We start from the raw sequence: 15888 nt of genomic DNA, 5'->3' as shown, positions 1-15888 counted from the left end.
GTGCAGAGAAGGCAGAGGTGGAAGACTCCGAGGTTTGGGGGGCCATTAGGCCCCGCTACTGCCCCTGCCTTAGGGGAGAGGATTGAGGAGGCTGGGGACCCAGGCATCAGGGTCAGCCCATCAGCCTCCTTCTCTCCCCATCCCGGGGGGCCTCTGGTGTGGAAAAGAAAGAAGGGGAAGAAAAAGAGAGACAGAAACAAAAAGATTCTGAGGAACATAAGGGAGAGACAGACCTAGGGGGGGAAAAGAGATGGCAAGGGAAATAGGGAGCTAGGAGGAGATGGCCCAGGGGCAAGGAGAAGGCTAGCGGCAAGGTTAGCACCCTGGCCCTTCCCAACTCCTGACTGGCTACCTACAGTAGGCAGATGAGGGAAAGGGACATGGGCTAAGAGACGCCTGTAGCTGGATGGGCCCTGGGAGAAATGAGGGTTAGTGGGATGGAAAGAGAAAGGACCCATAGGCTTGAATTTGGCTGGCAGGCTTCTATGAGGAGCTGCCTGGCATTAAAGATACCTAAGAAACAAAGAAGGAACCAGAGGAGGAACAAAGGAGGGGGACTTGAGACGGGGAGGTCATTAAAGAAAGGAAAAGACCCAAAGGATAAAGAGAACAGGCGAAGTGCAAGGAACTGGCAATAAGGAAAAAGACTGAAGAGAAAGGGCCATGAGGGAGAAGCCTCAGGAAACTTGAAAAGAGGGGATGAGGCCCAAGGGGACCCGAGGGTGGCCTCTGAGGAGCAGGTGCTGAGGGGGGGCTGGGGGGGAGGGGCCGGGGTCCGAGGAGGGGGTGCTGGGGTGGGTGCTGAGCAGGGGCGGCGCAGCCCCTCAGCAAGGCGAGGTGGAGATGTGCATGTGGTCCGGGTACTTGATGGCAGGAGGGTAGTTCTGTGTCATCTGGATGGAGACGTCGCTGGAGATGTCCGAGGGGCTGCGGCCTCGGCGCCAGGCCTCGGGCTGAAGGAACTGGCCCGAGTAGTCGGAACAGTCGCTGAGCCTGGGCCGGTAGAAGGCCGGGTGGGGCCGGTACATCTCTTCCTCCGCATAGCGTTTGGTGAACAGATAGACAGACATCACGCCAGCCCCCTGTGGGGACCCGTGATCAGGGACTGTGGCAGTGTCCGGACCCCCACCCCCACCCCCTCAGAGATCCAGGGGTCCCCTAACACAGCTCATTTTCCTTCCTTCCCAGCTCTAGCCCCGTCATCTTGGAGACCCAGGGGTTCCTGTCACAAGTCATTCCCTCTCCCCAGCTCTAGCCCCGCCCCCTCTGGGACACAGGAGTCTCCACCCACTGTCCATTTTCCCTCTTTCCCAGCTCTAACCCTGTCACCTTGGGGACCCAGGAGTTCCTGCCACAATCTACCCCCCTCCAGTTCTAGCCCCATCATCTTGGGGACCCAGGGGGTCCCCTCACACAGTGGTTCCCCTTACCCAGCTCTAGCCCCACCCCCTCGGGAACCCAAGGGCCTCTCCAGGCCCTCCCTCAGCCTCTGGAGCTTAGGGCCTCAGATGTGCTTGTAGGGGGAGTGGGAAGAAGTGCTTCCAGTCCCATCTCACCTCTTTAAGCAGGAAGGAGGAGGCTGCAAAGGCGAACGACCAGCCATAGCGATAGTGAAAGTACTGCTCGGAGCCGCTGGGACGATTCATCACCTCGTCGTTAATGCTGGAGATATAGAGAACTAGCCCCACAACGAGGGAGAGGCCTACACAGGAGGGAGACAGCCAGGACGGGAGCTGGTCAGGCGGCTTGGAGAGGCTCCAGCATGGCCCAGGGGAGACTCCAGGAAGGCCTCCCTGATTGCCCCCCCCCCACACACACACACACATCTCCAGGGAGGTAGGCAGATACTACTGGCTGATGGGCTTTGGGAAGAGTATCCCTAAAGAGGTTCTTGGCATCAATGAGGGACAATGGGTGCCTTGGCCAAAAAAGCAAGCCCCCTCATTTTACCATTCCCTGGGAGTGGGACTCCTTTCACCCTCCTGTTTCCCCAATCTCCCCCTATTCCACTCCTCCAGCACTAGGTCCAGAACGTGATAGGGGAGCTGCAGAGATTCGTCAAATGATAGATAGGCATTTTAGAGACTCTTTGGCCCAGGGCTTCCTTAACCTTTTGTGTGTGGGCCATAGAACCTTTTGGCAGTCTGACAAATCCACAGACCATTTCTCAGAATGATGTTTTTAAATAATTCAAGGAAATGCTAAATTTTAGTTAGAGATTTAGGAAAAATAAAAATGTCTTTTTTCCCATCCAGGTTCATGTATTCCCTGAAATTTATCCACGGACCCTAGGTTAAGAAACCTGGCTCTTGTTTGATCCTTTTCCTTGATATGAAGCCCAGGAAGAAAAACGACTACTCCTAGGTCATGCAGGAAGCTTAAGATCACAGAAATCAAGGGCAGAAAAAGGGAGGATGCAGAAGAGCCTTCCTCTGTTCCATTTTCCTCATCTAGGCCTCTCCCTCCTCCCCAGCTTTACAGAGAGGGATACTGAAGCCGAGAGATGTTGTATGAATGGCTCCAGTACCCACAGCCAACGAGATGGCGACCACTGAGCCTAATCTATGTTTTCCAGAGGGGGAAACAGGGGTTCTTGACAAAGCCAGTCAGGGGTCCTGCTCAGGGGCCCAAGCTTTGAGGCTGACTTCTCTCTGAGTCCTAACAATGGAGTAGCTACAGCAGCTGTCCAGTGGTCCTAGAGGGGACCCAAAGAGAGCATGCCCTAGGGCGGAGGTGGGCGTGGAACAGGCACTTGGGCATTCACCTGAGAGAATGAAAAAGATGCCAGAAACGAAAGCTAGGATAGTCCTCTGAGGGCGGATGTGGCCAATGTTGCTGATGACGAAGGCGGTGAAGACCAGGAAAAGGCTCACCATGGGGAAGGGGGTAGCGGTACGGACAGTCTCTAGGGGAAGAGGGGGGGGGGTGAGCCGTCCATCCTAGAAGCCAAAGCTCCTCCCCTCGGCCCACACGCCCCGCCCCCGCCCCTACATAGAGGCCCCCTTCCTCACTCAGGATGTTCTCGGTGTTCTCGGTCACCAGGTTAATCTCGGGCTCAAGGAAATATTCCGAGGCCACACAGCGACCCTTCTCCCGGCCTGCGGGGAAAGAGCGATTCGTCAGCCAATAATCCGGCGAATTTGACAGGCGCCTACTCTGAGCTAGGGGCTGTCGTACAAAGATGAACAGAGTAGGAGCTGCTTTGAGGAAGGGATCCCCGGGTCCTGGTGGGGTTGGGGGCACCTGGGGGCACCAAAGAGGCCTAGGCCCCTGAGGGAGTGGTAGATGGAGGAGGGAGCACCATGATGAAGATCAGGGGGAGGGGAGGGGACATCAAGATTCCTGTGGGGAATGGGGGCTGGAGAAGGAGGATGCCTAGGTCCTGGGGGTGAAGGGAAAGTCCCTTAAAGGCCTGGAGCTAAGGGACGAGTCCTCAGGGCTGGTGGAGAGGTGAAAGGTCTCCAGGGTCCCTGAGGGGCTGGGGCCGGGGAAAAGTCCGTTCAGGTTCCTGAGGGGGAGGGGCTGGGACTGAGAGCAGGGGGCCACACACACACACCTGGATCCCTGAGGGGCAGGACTCTGGGATCTCCAAGGGGGAGGGCTCGGAGCTGGGGGAGGGCCGCCGGGGTCCCTGGGGGGGAGGGCCGGGAGCTGGGGAGGGCCGCCAGGGTCCCGTTACCTGCGAAGAAGCAGACCCTCCAGAGGCCGGCGTGCAGCGCCATCTTGACCTCGGTGCTCTGGTTCTGGGGTAACACCGTGCCCTCCTCCATGTAGAGCCAGTAGTCGGTGCTGACCGCGATGCCAACCAGAAGGAGGCCGCAGGCGCCGAACACGCTGCTCAGCAAGGTCAGCGCGCGGCTGCTGCACGAGCTCATGGCGGCGGCGGCCGCGGGCGGGAGGCGCGCGGGGCCTGCGGAGAGAAAGGCGGCCGGGCGGCCGGAGAGGCGGGAGCGCGGGGACGCGGGAATGGAGGGAGAGCCAGCCCGGGCAGGCAGCCTGGTCTCCCGCTTTCTCTCAGACCCAGGAGGCCCTCCCCGCCTTCCTGGGCAGCCGCCACCCGACCCCAGCCCCGACCGCATCCTAGTTCCCCCGCAATGGGCTCCAAGCTTCCTCTCCCGAGAAGTGAAGATCGCCCGCTATCTCCCAGACTCGGTCTCAGACCTCCCTTTTCCCTCTGGGACGAAAGCATCCCGGCTCCTAGACCTTTACCCCGTCCTGATGTCCTGCTAATGGGACCCAGGTATCCGCCCCCGCCCCCACTCCAAGCTTTTTCTTTGGGGCCCTCGAGATCCTGGACTGCCTCGTGCCTCCTGGACTTAGTCTTCCCTGATCAGCCCTCCATCCCCATCCCCTCTGGGATCCAGGCATTCCAGCACCCCAACCCCTTACTCATTCCAGGTCTCCTGACTAATGGACCTAGGCATCCATCCCTCAACGAGCTTCTTCCTGTCGGAGACTCAGTATATCCAGTTGCCTCCTGAAGCCTGGACTCAGGGGTCCTCATCTCCCTCTACAGCCCGGCTGACTGTCCCTCTACCCCCCCCCCCCCCCATCTAAATGCTCCGAACACAAGAGTTCTGCTCCCTCCACTTGGCCCTCTATGACACCTCCCCAGGACCCAGGCGTTCCAGGATCCTGCTTCCCACCTGGGACCCAGGCTTCCCCTCTCCATCCGTCAGCTGGACTCCCCCGGAGGACTTAAACATCCCAGTCTCCCAGTCCAGTTAGGAACCCCTGGCCTGGCCTGTCTCACCTCGCTCAACGCTGGGCGGACGCTCGGGGCTCCGGGCTCCGCAGCCGCATGTCCGGCCCCGCGGCCTCCCCGGACCGGCCCCGCCGCTCCCGGCCCCCGGCGTCCCGGCCCCCGCCCCCCGGGGCTTCTTCTTCCTCCTTGGCCTCCGCTCCGGCTCCGGCTCAGGCTTGCTCTCGGGCCCCGGGCCCAGCCTCCTCCGTCCCTCCCTCCTTCACTCACTCCTCGGCGGACGGAGACGGGAGCAGGGAGCCCAGGCTTCTCATTGGCTGCCGAGGAGGAGGGGAGGGAAGCAGGGAGGACGCAGAGGATGGGGATGGAGAGAGACTGAGACACTGACACAGAGACAGACAGGGACGGGGACAAAGAGACCTAGCCAGAGAGCCGGGAAGAAGGACTTGGAGAGAGACGAGATTCAAAGTGGGACAGAGACAGCAAGCGATGGAGAGATGGAGAGAGACGATGAGGTTTGCAGCTGGACCTACAGAAGGCGAGAGGAGGCAGCCTGCGAGAAACGGTGGGGACAGAGAGGGAGCGACACCCAGAGCCAGGGTGAGAGGGGGGGGCACAGGGTCAGAGTCCGAGAAACTGAGAGACGAGAGACGAGAAGATGGAGATGCAGAGACAGAGACACTCACAGGAGAGACGTACAGGGAAAGAGAGGGAGGCAGAGTCAGAAAGGCTCAGGGAGACCAGACAGAGCATCGAAGAAGGAGGAGGAACCGACCGCAGGCCAGGCCTGCAGGGGCCGGGTCGGGGGGCGCTGGGTGGACGGAGCCGAGGACGGCCCGGGTCCTGCAGCCTTCACAGAGCCTGAGTGAGCCCCCCCCCCCCCCCTCCCGCCCCAGCGTGATGTCAGCGGGCCGTCGTGCGCTCCCCCCCCCCAACCTTTCTCTCTTAAAGGCGCAGGGTCCGAAGCTGCTCTCACTTGCCCTGGGGAGTGGGATTCCAGAATGACCCCTGAGAGATACAGGTATCCCTCCTCTAGTCCCACTCCTTCAGTGACCTAGGATCCTCCCTCAGCCCCGAGACAATCAGACATTCCCTCATCCAGCCCCCCATCAATGACCCAGAAGCCCTATTCCCTCAGGGACGGCGGCCTTTTTCTCAATGCTAGCATTTCAAGAACCCAGGAGATCCCTTCCCTACTCCCACTTCCTCGCAGTCTAGGATCCCGCGCCCCTTGGGGACCCAGACCCAATCCCATCACCTCAAGCACCCAGGCGTCCTCTCCCCCCTGCCCAGCCTCCTTGGAGAAGCCAGGCTACATGCCTTCTAGCCCACCCCCAGAGGGATTCAGTTGACCCAACCTCCGCCCCCCCTTCGGAGAACCGAGAGTCCCCTCCCTGTTCCAGGCCCTAACAGGGACCCAGTGTCTGGACTGGCTGAATGGAACTTGGGAGATTTAGACCGAGTTCTGCTACTGCTACCCCGCCCCCGCCCCCACCCCAGGACTACATTTCCCAGCAGCTCCCTGTAGGTAACCCCCCAACACCACCGCCAAGGGCTGGTAGGGGACAGGAATAGGGGAGCTGGCCGCAGTTGCTGATGGGAAATAGAGGCTGGGTGTGAAGGGGGAGTTTGGGGGTGGGGTGGGAAGGGGGGATGAGAGCAGTGGTAACTATTCCCAAAGTGGCCCTCAGACCTTCCCTCTGTCTCTCACTTACCCTGAACCTGAATCTTTGATTCTCTCTCATCATCTTCGACTCTCTCTGTCATTGTCTCTGTTTCTCCCGATGTTGGTGCCTTCTCACTGTCTCACTGTCCTGGCCCCAGCATGTCTCTGTCTCTCATAATCCTAGCCTCACCATCTCTAATCTTGTCTCTGTCCTTGTCTCAGCCTCTTCCCTTTCACCTCTGTCTCATGGCTTATTCCTCCTTCCTTCTTCCCTCTCTCTCTCCCTCCCCCATTTCCCTCCCTCCTTCTTCTCCTTCACCCTCTCCCCTCTTTCTCTCTCCCTCTTCTCTCTCCCACCTCCCTCTATCTTCTCACTTCCTCCCTCCCCCCTCTCCCCCCTTCTTAGAACTATTTTTGGTCTACTATTTAGGGGGTAGACTTACAGTCAGGATACCTTCCTTTCCAATAGTTAGTCAACAAATGTTTAAACATATTATATGCCTACTATGTGCACTGTGCTGAGTGTTGGGGATGAAAGAAAGGCAAAATAATCCCTGCTCTCAGGGATCTTAAAATCTAACAGGAGAAATAAATAGTATAAACAGTTATCTAGAGCATGAGAGCCCACTCTCCACACAGCTGCCGGTGACTCCCTTTATAAAGCAGGGGTCTGACCAAGTCACGCGCCTGCTCAGTGACTCCAGGCTCTGCCCATTGCCTCTACCCTTCCAGCTCCCCCTTCAAGAAAAGATGCCTTAGTGTTATATTTCACATATGCTTCTGTATATGGGCTTCTTCCACAATCACCACAACGCCCGCCGTTTCTGTAGCACTTAAAGTAACGTACACAGATTATCTCGTGTGGACCTCACCCCCCCCCCCCCGGGATTATCTCGTGTGGACCTCACACCCCTCCTGGGAAGAAGATAATATTGTTATCTCCATTTTTCAGATAACAAAGATGAATCTGAGGGTGAATGACTAGTCCAAGGGCACTCATCTAGCAAGTGTCTGAGAAGGGGATTTGAATCCAGGTCTTTTGGACTCCAACACTTGAGACTCCTTGAGAATAGCTGTCTCTGGATAAAATGTTAAATACCCGAGGGCAGATAAATGTTTAGTTTTTCTCTTTGTATCTGAAGCACCTAGATCAGTGCCTAGCACTTAGGAGATGTTTAATAAATGCTCCTTGATTGGATGACCAATGTGAGCCTCATCTTCCTTTGGACTGGAACCTTGTCTGTGGTACCTACTTGCTTTCCTGGGTTCTCCTGAGGCCCCAAGAGCTACATTTCAACTACAAGAACCACTCAATGTCTTTCTGATCCATTCCTCTCACTGTCCCTGTCTTTCCTTTTTGCTGTGTTTCTTTTCCTCAAACTGCCTCTTCTCTCCATCCCTCCATAACCCAGGACCCAAGCAAACACAAGCTTAGCCAGCATCAAAACCCCAACTTTATTTCCCAGCCCTGAGGGATGGGGGTGGGGACAGATATAGAGAGCCTGATTGAGGGAGGCCACAGGGGTCCCAAGAGGTGAATCCAGGGCTCCATGAAGCTGAGAATTGAATCACACGCAGCAGCAGGAAAGGAGTTTGGTGGTGACTGGGGGTGATGGAAGAGAGGTTCTAGAACACTGGCTGGTGGAGAACACCAGAGTGGGGCAGAAAAGATTGGATAGATCTGGGTGCTGGGCCCCAGCTGGGAGCCATCTCCACCTTCCCCTTAGGTCCCAGGGTGTGGGGGCACAGCCTCCCACAGGACCTAGAATTGAAGGTAGGTTCTAGGCTCAGGGCAAGGGATCTAAGAGGGCAGGGGAGGTCAGGTGTTGCTAGAATGGGGGTGGGTACCTAGAACATTGGTGGGGAACTAGAATTAGGAAGGTAGATCAGGATGAGGGGAATTAGAATAAAGACAGGGTATGCAGGATGCCAGTCCCAGGTGGGGAAAGGTGGGAGAGAACAAAAAGATCTGAGAACTCCCCCCAGCCCCACCTATCCGAGGAACGGGGAAAGCAGCAGAGGGGCCTGGGTCCAGCACAGGGTGCTCACAGGACAGGCACAGGGCTGGCACTAGCCCCAGGACTGGGGAGCTCTCGGGCATCAGGATGCACAAAGTCAGGGTTGACATAGGTGAAGCCTTGGAAATCAGCCTGGTCAATGCTGGCCAGGACTAGGCGGTCAGGGGGGGTCAGCGCTGGGGCTGCACGAGTGAAGAATTTGTCGAAATTCTCACCACTGCGGCCACACTGGGGGAAGAATAGGGTTGGAAATTATTGGGGGCCCCTCCTCTTCTTCCCCAAGGTCTTCACCCAGTCCTTGAGACCACACATGCTCCAGCTCATGCACACACACACACACACACACACACACACACACACACACACACAGAGGGATGGGACTGGGTAAGAACCCAGAAGATACTGACTGGTCGTGGCCTGAAGGGAGGAGCAATCTCCAGCCTCTCCAAGCGCTCCCAGTCAATCCATCGGAAGAAGCCGTGAGCGCGAATGGCCACCTCTCCATCAGGCCCAGAGCCCAGACGCTTCACTGGGTGTTTAGTGAGGAACTAGGGAGGAAGAGGCAGAAACAAGGAAAATCGGAGCGAAAGAAACTGAGAGAGACACAAAGCCAGAGGGGAAAGCCAGAGAAAGAAAGGAAGGAGAGAGAGAGGAAAAAAGAAGAGCTTAACCAGAAGAAAGAAGTTGGACAGGGACAACTGGGGAAACAGAATGAAATAAGAGGCAGAAAGACAAGGAAGGGAGACAAAAAATCTCGGAGAACCACGAACAATTAAACTTCATTCAATCCAGTCCATGAAGTGCCTACAGCTGTATGTCCCAGGTGCTCTGCCAGGGAAAGCCCTCAAGGAGTTTCCATTCTATTGTAGCCACACAGAAACAAAACCAGAGAGACACACAGAGAAAGAGAGATACAAAGAAAGAGGGAAAGGTGAAGGCACAGGAAAGGGATGAAGACGGAGGCACAGAGACGCTGAGATAGAGACAAACCAGTGGAAGCACTGGGATGAAGTCTGGAAGCCTGAAAAGCAACGGTGCGTTTTGTAGGACTCTCCTGTGACCCCATTTGGGGTTTTCTTGGCAAAGATACCGGACTGGTTTGCCATTTCCTTCTCCATCTCATTTTAAAGATGAGGAAACTGAGGCAAACAGGGTTAAGTGACTTGCCCAGGGTCACACAGCTATAAGTGTCTGAGGTCGGATTTGAGCTCAATAAGTTTTCCTGACTCCAGGCCCAGGGCTCTGTGCACTATGGCGCCACCTAGTGGCCCAGGGACCCTCAGAGTTGAGCCCTAGCAGAAAAAGACCAAGTTGGAGAGAAGGGGCGAGGGATCGAAGCTCAGAGACAGGAGAGAGGAGGGAGGAGTTCCCCAGAAGCCTGTAGGCTCACCCCCTTGCACACTGCTACCGCCTCCCGGGACAGCGCCTTCGGGTAGGTGACAGTCTGCTCCATGATGGCCTGAAACAGCTCTTCTTCGTCCTCCCCATCAAACGGAGGCTGGAGACCGAGACCAGAAGTCAGCGTTTTGCGGCCCGGCCCCAGGCCCGCGCAGGTCTCTCTCCAGCCCCGCCTTCTCACCTGTCCCGCCAGCATCTCATAGAGCAGCACTCCGAAGGACCACCAGTCCACTGACTTCCCATAGGGCTGGTAGGCGATAATCTGCTCGGGGGACACAGGGCCACGAGGGGCCTTTAGGAGACCAGTCCAGACCCCCGGTCTGAGCCCCCGGACACGCCCCCCCTTACCTCCCCCCCCCCCCCCCCCCCCCCCCAGGCCTGGAGGCCCAGGCTCCTCCCCCGAGGGAGCAAGACGCACCTCAGGAGCGATGTAGTCCGGGGTTCCACAGAAGGTCCGGGTCGTGGTCCCTGGGAAGATGTTCTCCTTGCACATGCCGAAGTCAGTGATCTTGATGTGTCCGTCCGCGTCCAGCATCACGTTGTCCAGCTTCAGGTCCCTGCAGGAGAGAGGCCCGAGAAAGGCATGGTGGGGAGTCAGAGAGGCTCGGGCCAGAATGGGGCGGGGTCTGGGAAAGGGGAAAAGGTGATGCTTGGTTATGGGCGCGAGGTGGGGGCTGTGGGCTCATGGGGAATGTGGCTCTAAAAGGGGAGGGGCCTGGAGCATCTGGGCGAGGGAGCGCTGGGGTGGGAAGGTGGGTGGGATCCCCTCACCGGTAGATGATGCCCTGGTTGTGGAGAAAGAAAAGGCCGATTGCAATTTCCGCCGCGTAGAACCTGCGTGGGCACAGAACACCAGACTGGGGTCAGTACCTAGGTCTCCTTATCTTCCTCCCCCCTCCCCCCTCCCCACCCGCTCGCTTCTCCTGGGCACTCACGCGGCGTGCGGTTCCTTGAATTTTCCCAGCTGCTGAATATGGTACATGAGGTCCCCGCCCGTCACGTATTCCATCACAAAGTACAGTCGGTCCTGGGGAAAGGTTAAGACGAGGCGCTCGGAGGACGGCCCTCTTCTCTGCCCTCGGCCCCCCCCCCCAGCCCAAAGCGCTCTGCGGCCCCTCCCCCGAAGCCTGGGGCCGCGGCTCGTCCTGGGAGCGCTCACGGTGGTCTGAAAAGTGGAATGGAGCTGCGTGAGGAAGTGCGGCCGTCCGCCCAGCCCGCGGCCCCCCAAGGCCAGCACGCGCTTCTCCACGAGCGTGCAGTCCACGTCGTCGTCCTGCACGATCACATCCTTCTTCAGGATCTTAATGGCGAACAGCTCATCTGAACCCCGACGCTCGGCCAGCATCACCTGGGAGCCAGAGGGACCCAGGTGTCCAGCCCAGCTCCGACCATAGGTGTCTTGGCCTCTCTGACCCTTCCTCACCCTACCCCCTGGGGACCAAGTAGTTCCAACCTTCCGCTCCTCTCCGCAACCCAGGCAGCCCCTCTCCCACCTGCCCGGAAGCCTTGCCAGTCTTCCTATGGCCTCTAGCTCTTTTCCTCCACTTTACTCCTACCCCAGCCCCTCGGAAGCCCAAGGTCCCTCCGGCCCTTACCTTGCCAAAACTGCCCTTTCCAAGCACCATGAGGAAGGTGAAGTCGGAGATGTGCAGGCGGCCTGAGCCGGAGCCGGAGCCAGAGCCGAAGAAACATCGCTTGGAATCTGTGGGGCTGGGGGAGGGAGAGGGGGAGGGAGAAGGGCCCAGGCGCACCCGCTGCCCAAGAGGGAAGGAGGGAGAGAGGGAGGGAGGGATATGGAGGAGAAATGAGTCAGGTGTCGGCATGAGGTTCCCTCACACCCACCCAACCCAGGGTCCCTGCAGCTGAGAGCCAGCCACCCAAACAGGGACATAGCCTTCCACAGACACGCACAGCCTAAAAGACCTCCCCAGGTGGGACCTACCCCCTACTCGAGAAATCCCTGACCCTTCTGGCTTTTTTAATACGTGAAAGGCAAGAAAGGGTCTGGAACCCACAGTATACAATAATGTCTTTATCAGCTGTGAGCCAGAGAGAAACAGAGAAAGAAAAAGGAAGAGAAGGGAAGGGGGGAGGGGAGGCCACATAAAGACAAGGAAGGCTCCAGAGACATAAGGCAGACCTGTGGAAGAGAGAACCAAACAGCAGAGGCAAGGACAGAGACTCAGAGGGGGCAATGAAGGCAGGCCTGGGGAGAGGGAAGAAGCTCCCAGGTTCTTGGGGTCACATTCAGCCCCCCAGCTAGGCCAGGTCCAGCCCCCTCCTTACCTCATACAGCTCCAGGGGATAGTTACAGGCCTGTGAGGGAAAGAAAGAAAAAGGTGTAAGCTTAAACTCAAGCTGAGCTCAGGGTTCTGGTCCCTGTAGGGGTCAGGTTTGGGAACCAAAGTGGGGAAAACTAAAGGGAGCCATGAGGTGGTGTAAGGGCTGTGGAAGGAGAAGGGTACCTCGAACTTGTGCAGAAGCCCGCAGTTGTCAGCGTCGGCCACTGGGACATTGTAATATTCACCCTCCTCTTGGTTCAGTAACTTGTACCTGGCACACACACCACCCAGGGAGGGGACCACGACATGGGGGCAAAGGGAGACAGAGACCCCAGAGACAACAAGGGACAGAGACCCAAGGGGTACAGGAAGAGACACCCCACCACACACAGGGAGATCCCAAGAGAAGAAGGGGACACAGATCAGCATGAACCCAACACGGTGGTGAAACAGTCCAGGCAGGAAGGAGGTGAGAACCCACAGAGAGAGGAAAAGAGTGAGTCCAAAGATAGCAGAGCCACCTGGAACCCAGAGTCAAAGAGGGGCAAAGAGAGCTCAGAGAGGGAAGTCAAAGTAGAGCAGGACACAGCCCCCCCATACATATACATAGAGAAACCCCAGGGACAATGAGAGAGATGCAAAGAACCAGGGAAAGAGACAGGAGAGAGAAGAGACACTCTCACCCCCCACGTGGTAAGAGACAAGTAAGGACAGCCACCCAGAAAGGAAAGAGGAGGAGAAACAGTGTACATGGAGATCCCCGAAATGTGGGGAGGAAGCCCCAGACACGCGGGGACTGAGGAATGGGACATATGGGGAGACCGAGGCTCCAGAGACAGAGGAAGACAGTGAGAGACCAGAGGGAGGAAAAGGATCAGAGATAGCCAGGTGCCAGGAAGAGTGAGGGAGAGATCCCACATCCCAGCCCAGAGAGACAAGAAGACCAACAAAGACCAGAGAAATTGCAGATGTTCCGACCCCAGAGATGCAGAAACAGAAAAAGAGAGAGAGGAAGTCAGTGGGCTGGGCTGGCTGGCTGGGTTGGCCCAGGGCTGGGAGCACTGCGGGAGTGCTGAGGACAGAGAAGAAGCCTGTGCTGGACCTAGCACACCCTCCCGAGTACCTCCCCTTCCCCAAGGAGAGAGAGCAGCCTCACCAGCCGTCCACGGAGGCCTTGAGCAGCTCTGAGACGCCAAAGGACATGGCTCCCATGAAGTCATTGCGGGATGTCCGGTCCCAGTCCCAGACCTCTATGCTCAGGCGTCTCTCCACATCCCCGGGCTTCAGGGAGCTGCAGCAAGGACCAATTCCATCTCAGGTCCCAAGCACCCTCACCTCCAACGCCAGTGATCACACCTCAGCCCCTCCTAATAGCAGGCCCCTCCACACCCCTCATCCTCTCTCTGTGTTCCTGCTCATTTCTCAGCCACTCTCTGTCTGTCCCTCCCCCACCATCTTTGTGTCTGTCAGTATTTGTGTCTGCTAAGCTGGTTTTTTTTCTCCTATTGACTCCTCTCTCCATCCCTACCCAGATCTTCTTTTTCCTTCTCTCTCTCTACCTCAACATGTCAGTCTTACTCTAGGGGTCTCTCTCCTCTTCCCCCCCTCTTCCCTCCCCTTTCTCTTGCTTTGTCTCCCCCTCCTCCTTCCCCTTCTCTCTTTTTGTCTCTCCCCATCCTCCTTTCATCCTTGTTTCTTGCCCCTCCCCTCCCCCCCTGACTTCTGTACTTGACTCTCCCGCCATCACAATCTTTTCTGAGTTTCTCATCTAGATTAGCCCATGAACCTATCTAAAATTTTCTGTTGTTATTTAGTTGTGTCCCACTCTTCATGACCTCATTTGGGGTTCTTTTGGAGAAGATACTAGAGTGGTTTGCCATTTCCTTCTCCAGCTCATTTTACAGATGAGGAAACTGGGGCAAACAGGGTCTTGTCCAGGATCACACAGCCAGTATCTGAACTTAATTTGAACTCAGGTCTTCCTGACTCCAGTTTTGGAGCTCTAACCACTGCACCCACCACCTAGCAGCCCTATCTAAAATTTCAGTGTATTTGCTCTGTTCAAGCTTATTGTAGATCACTCTAGGAGCATCTGTTCTGACCTCGGCATGACAGAAGTTAAGCAGTCCCTCCCCTCAAGGACCTTACACTCTTGACAGGAGACAACAAATACATATAAAAGGTGATGGAGGAGGGGCACTAGCAACCAGAGGGATGATGGAATGCCTAGTGGGAGAAGGTGACTCTCGAGGCTTCCAACCTTGGAAGAAGCTTAGGGATTCTAAAATCTGGAGGTGAGGAGAGAGTATTCCAGGCATGGGAGACAGGGGCTTAATAGATGTTTGTTGCTTGATCCGAACATCAGCACTGGAAAAGTCCTTATTGGAGGCAACTATATAGATGGGGAAACTGAGGCCAAGAGGGGGGAGAATCTCATGGAAGGTCACACAGCCTAGACCCCAGGTTGAAGAGAAGCTCAGTTTAGGGATCTCGCGCTGGTGTCCCTCTGACCATTGCTGGGCGATCCCCACTGCCCTACACCTCCCGACCAGGGCCAGTTTGAGGGACTCTGCGTTCTCCCAGGGGTAGCAGACTCACAACACAAAGGTCTCGTCCCACACCGGGTTTAGCGTGGCCTTCACGGTCCGCGTCTTCTGCTTGCTCACATTCTTTGGGTCCGGAATCAGCTTTAGTTTCACGTAGGGATCAGACAGGCCGTTGGGGTCCATGGGGATAAGGTTACGAGCCTCGCCCACTGAGGATGGAAGGGAACGGCTCAGGGAGCCTAGTCATGCGCCCAGCCTGAGACCCAGGAGATCCCTCCCCCCCATTATCAAGGGAGATCTTGTCGATTGCGTGCTCAGCACGATACCAGGTACACAATAGGTGCTTAATAAATGCCTGTTCCTTCCCTCCCACTGTCCTGCTCCGAGGGGACCCAAGCTGTACACTGCCACCAGGTGGCAGCCGAGACCGTGGATCGGGGACCCTCACCTGTGACGTGGATCTCATCCCCAGCTGGGGCCCGAATGCGCAATTGCAGGCGTCCTCGTCGCTCTGTGTGGTCCACACCGCACAGAGAGGGCACACTTCGCACACAGCGCCGGTGCACGTTCATCTCGCAGCCTGCAGGGGGCGCCCGAGGCTCAGCAAGAACTACGACTTCCAGCATCCTTCGTAGAGGGCTGGTAAGGCCGCAGGGCATCCTGGGACATGTAGTCTCCGCGGGGATTCATAAGCCCTCCCCAACCCTCCTCCCACCCCCTTAGGTCTCCCAGGTCCGTCAGTCCGCTCTCCCTGAGCCAGCTGAGCAGAGGCGCCATCCTTCCAGCAGCCCCTCAGTGGGGTGGGCTGGGATCCCTCTCCTCCCTTACACCTCCCTGTATCTCCCCCCTGCTCCGGGTATCTGGGAGTAGTGGTCTCTGGGGGTCCTGGACGGTGCCCAGTCAAGAGAGGACTCTATCTCCCAGCATGCCAGCCTCCACCCCACCGCCCCACCGGGCCGCTGGCTGTCTGGTCTCCTGCACTCACAGGAGCACTTCATGCCCTGATGTACCAGCCCATACAGCAGGGAACCACAGTGATCGCAGAAAGTCGGGCTGCTGTAGCTGTGCAAACGGAATTTGTGCTTGTTCCGGGGGTCCTAGAGGGCAGGGAGAGGGTCACCGGGGTCGATTCAGTCCTTGCATTCCCCACCTCTTGGCTGTGCCGCTGTATCCCCATCACTGGCCTCTGATTCTTGGGATGGCCATCTCCCCGGCTCTCTGCCTCTCCCGTCTCTGTGCCTTGGTTACCCTGTCTCTGTGAGTCGTCTCCCCATCT

At 57.2% G+C, this 15888-nt stretch overlaps 2 protein-coding genes across 2 annotated transcripts in view; both read right to left on the bottom strand.

Moving 5' to 3' along the window:
* Positions 1-782: 782 nt before the first annotated feature.
* CACNG7 (calcium voltage-gated channel auxiliary subunit gamma 7) lies at positions 783-4629 on the bottom strand. Its single transcript, XM_069103445.1, has 5 exons — positions 3680-4629; positions 3012-3098; positions 2765-2905; positions 1557-1702; positions 783-1082 (listed from the first exon to the last, which is right to left on the bottom strand). The coding sequence occupies exons 1-5, from the start codon at positions 4077-4079 to the stop codon at positions 825-827; spliced, it is 1032 nt and encodes a 343-aa protein (XP_068959546.1). The 5' UTR covers positions 4080-4629; the 3' UTR covers positions 783-824.
* A 3170-nt stretch (positions 4630-7799) lies between these two features.
* The window catches only part of PRKCG (protein kinase C gamma), a 12012-nt gene continuing 3923 nt past the window's right edge, over positions 7800-15888 (bottom strand). The window contains exons 4-18 of the mRNA XM_069103444.1: positions 15598-15709; positions 15061-15192; positions 14665-14821; positions 13223-13357; positions 12250-12337; positions 12071-12100; positions 11380-11538; positions 10944-11132; positions 10720-10811; positions 10556-10618; positions 10203-10341; positions 9966-10046; positions 9777-9884; positions 8794-8934; positions 7800-8614 (exon numbers count right to left, since the gene is read on the bottom strand). Of these exons, the coding sequence (XP_068959545.1) occupies positions 8414-8614; positions 8794-8934; positions 9777-9884; positions 9966-10046; positions 10203-10341; positions 10556-10618; positions 10720-10811; positions 10944-11132; positions 11380-11538; positions 12071-12100; positions 12250-12337; positions 13223-13357; positions 14665-14821; positions 15061-15192; positions 15598-15709 (1827 nt within the window). The 3' untranslated portion in view covers positions 7800-8413. The remainder of the gene's footprint in view (positions 8615-8793; positions 8935-9776; positions 9885-9965; positions 10047-10202; positions 10342-10555; positions 10619-10719; positions 10812-10943; positions 11133-11379; positions 11539-12070; positions 12101-12249; positions 12338-13222; positions 13358-14664; positions 14822-15060; positions 15193-15597; positions 15710-15888) is intronic.

This window comes from Petaurus breviceps, unplaced genomic scaffold (genome assembly GCF_028583685.1).
Source record: "Petaurus breviceps papuanus isolate PSGF00001 unplaced genomic scaffold, PetGlider_PUasm1.0 577, whole genome shotgun sequence".
Classification (NCBI taxonomy): Eukaryota; Metazoa; Chordata; class Mammalia; order Diprotodontia; family Petauridae; genus Petaurus; species Petaurus breviceps.
The sequence above is the reverse complement of the archived record's forward strand: the minus strand, read 5'-3'. Positions and strand labels throughout refer to the sequence as shown.

Excerpts from the sequence above, each read along its gene's own strand:
- CACNG7 (XM_069103445.1), bottom strand. The coding sequence starts at position 4,079 with ATGCGGTCGGGGCTGGGGTCGGGTGGCGGCTGCCCAGGAAGGCGGGGA. Across the intron at positions 3,099-3,679 it reads GAGGGTCTGCTTCTTCGCAG|GCCGGGAGAAGGGTCGCTGT; the intron begins GTAACGGGACCC and ends CTTTCCCCGCAG. Across the intron at positions 1,703-2,764 it reads CATCTTTTTCATTCTCTCAG|GCCTCTCCCTCGTTGTGGGG; the intron begins GTGAATGCCCAA and ends CCTCCTGTGTAG.